The 9,635-nt window shown below is 34.6% G+C and overlaps 1 protein-coding gene across 1 annotated transcript; it reads left to right on the top strand.

The window, feature by feature from the left end:
• Window positions 1-8,276: 8,276 nt before the first annotated feature.
• Window positions 8,277-9,369, top strand: LOC108469380 (nascent polypeptide-associated complex subunit alpha-like protein 2). The gene is made up of 4 exons (XM_017770271.2): window positions 8,277-8,366; window positions 8,444-8,564; window positions 8,807-8,925; window positions 9,019-9,369. Exons 1-4 carry the CDS (start codon window positions 8,277-8,279, stop codon window positions 9,367-9,369), a joined length of 681 nt encoding a protein of 226 aa, XP_017625760.1.
• Window positions 9,370-9,635: the final 266 nt, after the last annotated feature.

The raw sequence follows: 9,635 nt of genomic DNA, 5'->3' as shown, positions 1-9,635 counted from the left end.
TAGGAGCATCGAATTCACCAAATCTAAGGAGAAACCATCCCTAAATGTGCTAAGCATGGGATAAAAACATGTATAAATTACGGTTTATCAGGGTGCTATAACATTCATTGCTCATTGGTTGGGCCTCGAATTAAACTTCCCATTACTCAAAGAAACCTTATAAATCGTGAGCTCTCCTTTAAGCTCTACGATCTCTTCCGTCAAGGCTAACACCATGGTCTCGAGAGCATCATCCCTTCTCGTCAGCTTTTCCTTAATGGAATTGAGATGAATCAACAAAAAGTCCTTGAGATGCACTTTCATTGAGTCTAACTTATTGGTGTGTCCCTCGACTACCTCGAGTGTCTCCCTTATGTGTAATAGCCTGTAACAGCCCATTTTCAGTGAAATCAGAACAGTGGTTTCGGACCACAAATCCGAGCCAGGAAGAAAATTTATTTGAATATTATTGCATGGTCCATATTATGATAGGAATGTTATATGAAAATTTTGATAAGAACATTTCACCTATAATGTGACTGATTATGGAAAGGACCAAATTGCATAAAATGCAAAATTTGAATTTTAGTAGCTATAAGTATCAAATAGCTATGGAATTCAAAACTTGAGGTCCTTATATGGTAATTAGACCATTAAATAAAAGTTAGTAGATATTCTTGATGATTCATATATTCTTGATGATTCATCTATGAAAAAATTAAAAAAGGATATGGACTAAGTTGAAAATGAAAATAATTAAAAGATGATAAATTAAATAAATGTTTAATATTATCATTTTATATCATCTTCATCCCCAAATACATGGAAACCCTAAGAAAGAGAAAGCAAACTTTCTTGGCTCGATTAGGTATGTTTTCTTGTCCTGTTTTTAGTAATTTTTATATTTTTGAGATCAGAATAGCTTAATCTACCTATTTTAGGGATTAATTTGTAAAGTTATCAAAGTATGAAAATTTTTCCATGGATGAATATGTTGAAATTTTAAAATTTATGGTAGAAAATGAAATGTTGTTGATAGATAAACAACTTTTACAAAGAGAATTTTCATGAAATTGTGATTCAATGACTAAATTGAAAAATTGTAAAACCCATGGAAAAATTCTGATTTTTAAAAAATTCATGGGCTGTTATTAAGATATGTAAAAATTGGTTAGGCGTAAAATTGGTTACGGTTGGAATAAGGATTAAATTGCATGAATTTCATTTTCCGAGCCTAGGGACGAAATTGTCAATTATGAAAAGTATAAGGGAAAAATTATAGGATGTAAATTGAATCTAATTGAATATAAAATGTAATAAATTGATGATTAAATTCATTTATATAGATCCGGATAACTCAAATTTGAAGCTAGATCGAGGAAAGGAAAAGGTGTCGGATTAGTACACTTTTAATTATGAACAAGTGTTGAGGTAAGTTCGTGTAACTAAATTGTGTTTATTTTTATGTTTGATTTAAATGTGGTATTTGATTACATGAATTATATAAATGTTATAAATATATGAAATGATCACATATCCGATTATTTCTAGAAGATGTTAAATTCCGTTTGAATAATGAAATTGAATGGATACAAGATTTCCCGTTCTGATTATAGTCCTGCATATGTTGCGGACATTATAGCTCAGACGAGCATCCTATTAAAAGACTTCTCGAGCATTCTGTTATATAGTTCCTGCGAGCATCCTGATCGGTAGTGATATATCAAGTTAGATGTTAGACTTGGCTTGGTTATATTGCTTGAATTGGTTGGTATATGTTTGCAAGTATTGGTGTAGGTTGTTGGCAAATTTGAGTGAGAAATAAAGCTAGGAAATGACTTTATTTTGTCCACACAGGTACACACGCTGGCGTGTGTTTTGACCGTGTGTGACACACAGCCTAGCACATGGGCATGTGGTTTGGCCGTGTGTGCTCTGCATCTAAAAATTTAGAAACAGAATGCTTAGAATTTGGCACATGGGTAGAGACACGGACGTGTATCTCAACCGTGTGTGACACATGGCCTAAAACACGGGCATGTGTTTTGGCCGTGTGAATCCTGTACCTAATTTTTGAAAATTAAATTGACCAAACGGCCTAGCACACGGGCGTGTGGCAGGCTGTGTGACTCAAGTTAGAGAGTTACACGGGTAAGGACACGGGCTGAGACACGGCCGTGTGCCTCACATCGAATGCCCACACCCGTTAAGACATTAGTGTGTTGTAACAACCCATTTTCAGTGAGACCGAAATAGAGATTTCGAGAGCACAAAATTCGAGCCAAAAAATTTAAATTTTTATTTTGTTTTATTTTATGGTTGGTATTAGGATAGAAAGGTCACATGAAAATTTCAATGCGAAAATTTTATCGATTGTGTGGTTAATTAGGTAAAGGATTAAATTGCATAAAATGCAAAAGGTTTGTTCTAGTAGCTATAGGTATCAAATAGATATGGAATTCTAAACTTAAGGTCCTTAAATGGTAATTAGACCATTGAAGGGTAGTTAGTAGATATTTTAATGACTCACCTATGGAAAAATTAGAAATAGTTAAGGACTAAATTGGAAATCACTAAAATTAAAAGATGACAAATAATTAAAAAGAATTATCATCTTTTCTAGTCATCTTCATCCCTAAAATTTCTATGGAAATCCTAAGAGAGAGGATGAAAACTTTTCAAGATCAATAAGGTATGAAATCAAGTCCCTTTTTTAATGATTTTTAAATTTTTGGAATCAGGATAGTCTAATCTCTCTATTTAGGGGATTAATTTGAAAAGTTATCAAGGTATAGACTTTGGGTCATGGATGAGTATGATAAAAATTAGAAATTTATGGTAGAAAATGAAAGTTTGTTCATAGATAAACAACTTTTACGAAGCAATTTTTAATGAAAACTTGATTTAGGGACTAAAATGAAAAAGTGGTAAAATCCATGGAAAATGCTGAAATTTGTGGAATGTATGTGTTGTACTTATGTTCGGAACATGGGTGTGTGTCTAGGCCGTGTGAATCCTGTACGCAATTTTTGAAAATTAAATTAACTACACGGCCTAGCACACCGGCGTGTGGCAGGCCGTGTGACTCAAGTTAGAGAGTTACACGGGTAAGGACACGGGTTGAGACACGACCGTATGCCTCACATCGAATGCCCACATGGCCTGAGACATGGGTGTGTCATTTGGCTGTGTGGCTACTCACACGGGCATGTGACCCTTGTATATAAGAAAAATTTTGAAATTTTGTGAAAAATTTTCTGAGATCCCGATTTAGTCCCGACTTGTTCCTAATGCTTAAATTGGGCCTCGAAGGTCCATTCAAGGGATAGTATGATTATTTTTGTATATGAATAGTAAATAATATAAATTATCTGTATTTGTTCTATAAACTCTGGTAATGCTTTATAACCCTGTTTCGACGACGGTTATAGGTTAGGGGTGTTACACACCTTACACTCGGCCTAGTCGCCAAGCCCAATAAAGATGTCACACCACCGTCTCCTATCTTACTGATAGTAAATTCGCATATTATTAAAAAATCATCCTCTTTATCAGTGATATAATAAATTTTTAGTCAAACATATATCAATCATCATTCGAACATGCCAAACATACTTTAAATACACTTATAATAACATGCATTAGGACCAGTTAGAAAAATTTCCATGACAATCATGTAGGTATTGATATTAAAATAATGGTATCAATATTTTCTTGGTATGGTATCGATAACATATGGAAAATCGGTACCAAATTAGCATTTTGTTTCTCTTCTAAAATCAAAGTCTCAAAAAATATCAGTACCTTTGCAAAAGTATCGATAAAATTACCCCGAGTATCGATACTCCTGATAGGGTATCGATACCAAATTATGTTACTGTGTCCCTACACATTTCAAATCACAGAGGTGTCATTTTTACAACACGAATATCGATACATCTACTCTAGACCAAAAAAAGTCAGTCAGGTAGTGAGTTAGGGCGCTCTTAGCCTTTCTTTGCTTGATTTCCAACATACTTGAGCATTTAAATCATTCCAACATGTATCAATCCATCATGCTAACATGTCATACTTATAGTAAATTGTCACATTATTAAGAAATCATCCTCTTTATCAGTTATATCAATCATCATTAGAACATGCCAAATATACTTTAAATAAACTTATAATAATAATAGTTAAACATGCATTAGGACCACTTAGCAAAATTTCCAAGACAATCACATAGGTATCGATACCAGGATAAGGGTATCAATATTTTCCTGGTACAGTATCGATACCATATGAAAAATCGGTATCAAATCAGCATTCTGTTTCTTATCTAAAATCAAAGTCTCAGAAAATATCGATACCTTGGTAGAAGTATCAATAAAATTACCACGAGTATCGATACCCATATAGGGTATCGATACCAAATTACGTTATTGCATCCCTACACATTTCAAATCACAGAGGTATCATTTTTACAACATGAATTTCGATACATCTACTCCAGACCAGAAAAATACAACATTCTTGAGCATTTAAATCATTCCAACATGTACCAATCCATCATGCTACATATTGTCATCAAATGAACATCAAAACGACAGTATTACTAGTCTCAAACATCGAAAGTAAGTCTGAGCTATAATCAGCATAACACAAAAAGAATCTCATAAACTTAAGAGCATATAGCCTACAGAAACATCCAAAAAATCATGGAAAATATTAGTAAAACTCTACCACATTGCCTAATTCCAAAATGTAAACAATAACAATAACACCAACGAAATAATGGAAAAGGACTTGCTTGGATCACCTTTCGAAACCACACCGCTCACATCAACACTTAACTACTCTGCAAGGGTTTAAAAGGAGTGGGTGAGCTTAAAAAGCTCAGTGAATGCCTAGAACAACTACCATGCAAACAATTCATTAAGCATTAATGAAACAACCATATCGCACAACCTCAGCAGTTCCAACTCTAGTGTCATATTATTCTTACTCGTGCATTATGGACTAGCTCATTTACATGGTAATCATATTTAGTTTTAAGCATGTATCGTATTACACATATAATCACATAACATTTAAGCATATATCACAATATTGATATAATCACATAACATTCGAGCATATATCACAATACTTGTATAATCACATAACATTCAAGCATACCTCACAATACTCAAAAACATGTTTATAGATAAATTGCAGCATGGTCACATGTTATATAAACACAAATCACAATACACACATTTTCATAATTTAAGATAATTTGCCACTTGAGCTATTAAAAGTGAGCTCTACCATCACTCATCAGATACAAGTATCTCCAACACACAATATAGATTCATAGAGTCAAACATATCCGAAAAGTGAAATATAAAGTTAACACTCTCCTTATTTCCCCTCACATGTCCCGTTGAATGGAGCTTAGCTTACATTCCCTTATCCCTCCAACATGTCCCAGGGCTTCAACGCCCAAAATCACTGTACATATAGGTGAGCACTCACAATCCTATGGCATGCCAACTATATCCAACAGTTTCAAGATCACAAGGCCAAATATTCGAAATCAAATACATATCACTTACCGATTATCCATGCACTATCACTGCATATTTGCATCTTTATCAAAACACTGTCACTAACATTTAACATATACATATCATGTACACATTTGCACTTTCAAAACAGTTATCATAACCACATATCACATGTTATAACATCTCATCTCAATTCACATAATAACAAACACATAAGCACATAGTTCACAAGATAACATAGGTATGAGAAAGCTTACACTCGGAATTTAGAGTCAAGGTTTAGGCCACCACTAAATTCCCAAATAACACATTGAAAGCTCAAACTAGCTTTTACTTGCCTTTATCTTTACTCGTAAAAGGTCCTATCGAATCTAAAATTTCAACACAACAAATTCACATAACAACACATTCAAACATCAACCAAAGACTCGCATCAAACAATCCAAAAACACAAGCCTAAGCTAGGTTCTCTTTTGACCGAAACCTTTGACATAGAAAACTTAAAATTCAAATATCTTAGTCTATACTTAATCTTTTTGCCTAAAACCAATTCCATTCATTTTATACTTCACCTACAACAAATTCCCAACCTTTAAACTACACAAAACTACTCAATTCATGATCGACATATTTTTGGCTATTTTTTGAAAATTCATTAAAACGTTAGAAATATTTAACGAAACTTTAAAGTAAGTTTAGAAAGCTCCTAATCATGTCAAAACTAATTGAAAAACACTTTGAAATCATATTTTTACCAAATATCTCGAAAATTCACCATTAACAACCCAATTTTTGACATTTATTTAAAACATGCTATTTAATGGCTAAAACCTTAGTTTTAAAGACTAGATAACATTAGAAACTCTTAAGGAATCGAATTGTTACCTTATTTGATGAAAATCCTAGAGTTTGTGCAAAAACCCAAAAAACCTGAAAGCTTGACAATGGAAAAAACTATGGTGATTTTAAGTGTTTTTCTTGGTATTTAATAGAGGTTTAAGGCTTGGGTGATGATAGAAATCAAAAGATTGGAGTTTGGGAACCAAAACTTGAATGAGAAGAGCTTGAGAAATAAGGGACTACAACCACAAAGGATGGAGAAGACTAACATGGGTTTTGTGAATATAAAGATCGGAAAAATAGAGTGAAGATTAAAAACTGGTTTAATTTCCTCTTAAAAACTCTAAATTTTGGCTCTTTTACAAATCAATCCTATTTTTGAAATTAAAGGTATTTAAAAATCATTTGCATAAATTGATTTAATTTTCTAAAAACCATAGTAAAAAGACATTATCGATAATCTATTCGCAAAATTTCAAATATTCTAAGGCTAAAACCCCTAAATTACCCTGAAAACTCATAGGCCCTATTTTAGGGTGTTACATCATGTCTTCCACGAACTTCTTGAGATTGACCACTCGTCCTTCCAAAGCTGACAACATGTCCCTCGATCGACTTGTTTTCCTAGCCATCCCACGGGTCTCCATTGGCTCATTTTGATCGGTAACTTCTTTCGTCATATCGACTAACGCCTTCACAACCTTATATCGGATACCAACTATTAAGAGGATAGACCTTTAGTCTCGCAATTCATGCGAATTTAAGCGATTCCTTCACTTCAAATGTGCCTAAGTCAACCTAACTTTCGCAAAGTGAAAATTCTTAGTAGAAATTCTCTTAAGGTATTGGAAATATAACAGAAGCAACTCAAAGACAAAAGAAATCTTGAAAGAACCAAATAGCCACAAAAAAGCAGAGCATACCAAGTGTTTGAGTAAATGCTCTCAATATATTCTTTAACTCAAAGAATATGGTACAATGGATGATTACAAATGAAGGGGAAACCCTCTATTTATAGTTGAGCTCCCCCAAATCCAATGGCACAACTAGTTTTACATTGATGGACGAGATCGAAACATATCTACAATTAAGGGATTTACATAATCCCCAAGATTATAAAATCAAATCTTATCAGATTACAAATCTTTTAAGATTACTTTCCCTATTTACTATGATAGTCTTAATTTTCCATAAGTGTTTCACTGGGCCACCAAGGCTTCAGGTAGATGGACTTTGTCACTTGTTCTTCTAATTGAGCCTGTTCATGTGAGTCAAATGAGCCCCATTTAATAGATTGACGTCCATGGAATGTTCTTTGTTCAATGGTTATTGGTTTTGAATCGCGACTCGTGACACAAGTATATACATGAAACTTGAATTGTTGTTCATATGTTTACATGCAACTTTGATTTTAGTTCAACTATACACATTTGAAGAAATGAATATATACATTTATTTCCATATTGGATTAATAAAAATGTTTTTGTATGCAATATACCAATCTAAAATGGTGCTAATTTAATAATGTTGTCAATTATTTGTGAAAATTGAATCAAATCAAAATTTAAGTATGGCATTGCATATTGGATCAAAACTCATGTACAATTTGAATATTTATTCCTAATAGTAAAGGCTTAATTTCTAGTTTGGGGGAAAAAATTGAAAAAGACACCTATATTCTGAGCGATATATAGAATACAAGGCATTGACGAGGGTGTGGTGGGTTATATTACATTTTGGGTGGGAAGTGCAAGGCAGACGAGAGATCCTGAAAACGGGCCTTAAGTGCAGCCCAATATATGTTAAACAAGAAACTAAACCCCGCATAACATCAGAAGTTACTTAAGAGTGTCCGCACTAAGCATTATCCATTCTTTATACCCCTTGCCTCCTGTCCAGCCTAAACCCTATCCAGCAACCATAAGCATGTCGCCAGGTCCCGTGGTTGAAGCAGCCCACATTGAAACTGAACTCCTTCCTAATTCTTCCGCTGAGGAACCCCAGAAGAAGCCTTTGGTTCCGCCTCATTCTTTCTCTTCTTTCATTCTTTCTCACTCCTCTCTTTTTGAGAGTTAATATTGTATCATTTGCAGAGCGAGGAGGAGGAGGTTGTGGTTGAGGACGTCAAGGAAATTGAGATAGAAGATGACGAGGAGGAGGAGGAGGAGGAGGAGGAGGAGGAGGATGACGATGATAAGGAAGATAGTGCCCAAGGTTTCTCTCCTTCTCTCTTATTATTATTTATATTTCCCAATGATTTTAGTGATGCTTTATGAATTAAGAGAAGTTTTGCTTAATCTTTTTTCTTTTTCTTTTTCTTTTTTTGGAATTTTTAATACTTTTTTATGTACTTGGTGTTATTTCAAATCTTTTTATCTAATTGTCTCATCTAAAGTTAGTTGTGTGGATATTTCTATAGAGCAGCTTTTATAGTTTGATTGGAATATATGTTGCAGGTGCTAATGCCAGTTCAAAGCAAAGCAGAAGCGAGAAGAAGAGCCGGAAGGCAATGTTAAAGCTGGGGATGAAGCCTGTTACTGATGTAAGCAGGGTCACCATCAAAAGAACCAAGAATGTATGGTTTCTGTCATTTTCTTTTAAACCAGTTGAGCTTACTAGATGAACGGATTAATGAATGGTACTATGACCCAGTTTATCTTGGACTCAGATATTGTTTTTCATCTCCAAACCTGATGTCTTCAAGAGTCCGAATTCTGAGACGTATGTCATCTTCGGCGAGGCCAAGATAGAGGATTTGAGTTCTCAGCTACAGACCCAAGCTGCTCAGCAGTTCAGGATGCCGGACTTAGCCTCTGTGATGGCAAAATCAGACACCTCTGCAGCAGCTGCTGGAACAGCAGCGGATGAGGAAGAGGAAGAAATCGACGAGACTGGAGTAGAGCAAAGGGACATTGACTTGGTCATGACACAGGCTGGGGTGTCGAGGAGCAAGGCTGTCAAGGCTCTCAAGGCTCACAAGGGGGACATTGTTAGTGCTATTATGGAACTTACCACTTAAGTTGTCTTTCCTGTCTTGCAGTGCACTCTCTCAGGCTGTCGATGAGGTTGCTGAAGTTCGGAATTAGTGTCAACATTCTACTAGTTGCAGTAGTTGCAGCAGTTGAGCTAGATCATCTTTAATATCTTTTTCTGATTTTAAATTTTCTCCCTGTTCATTATCAGCTTCCATGTGACTGATTGCTTCTTTACCCTTGGTGTAAGAAAATTTTGCAATTTGATTCAACTTATTTTTGGCCCTTCAGAACATGCAACAACAGAATTTTT

The sequence above is a fragment of the Gossypium arboreum genome, chromosome 8, assembly GCF_025698485.1.
Source record: "Gossypium arboreum isolate Shixiya-1 chromosome 8, ASM2569848v2, whole genome shotgun sequence".
NCBI lineage: Eukaryota > Viridiplantae > Streptophyta > Magnoliopsida > Malvales > Malvaceae > Gossypium > Gossypium arboreum.
Note: the sequence above shows the minus strand (reverse complement) of the source record. Positions and strands in the feature narration are given on the sequence as shown.

Coding starts and splice junctions, on each gene's coding strand:
- LOC108469380 (XM_017770271.2), top strand. CDS start 8,277: ATGTCGCCAGGTCCCGTGGTTGAAGCAGCCCACATTGAAACTGAACTC. Junction 8,565..8,806: donor TAAGGAAGATAGTGCCCAAG/GTTTCTCTCCTT, acceptor TATATGTTGCAG/GTGCTAATGCCAGTTCAAAG. Junction 8,926..9,018: donor CCATCAAAAGAACCAAGAAT/GTATGGTTTCTG, acceptor TCTTGGACTCAG/ATATTGTTTTTCATCTCCAA.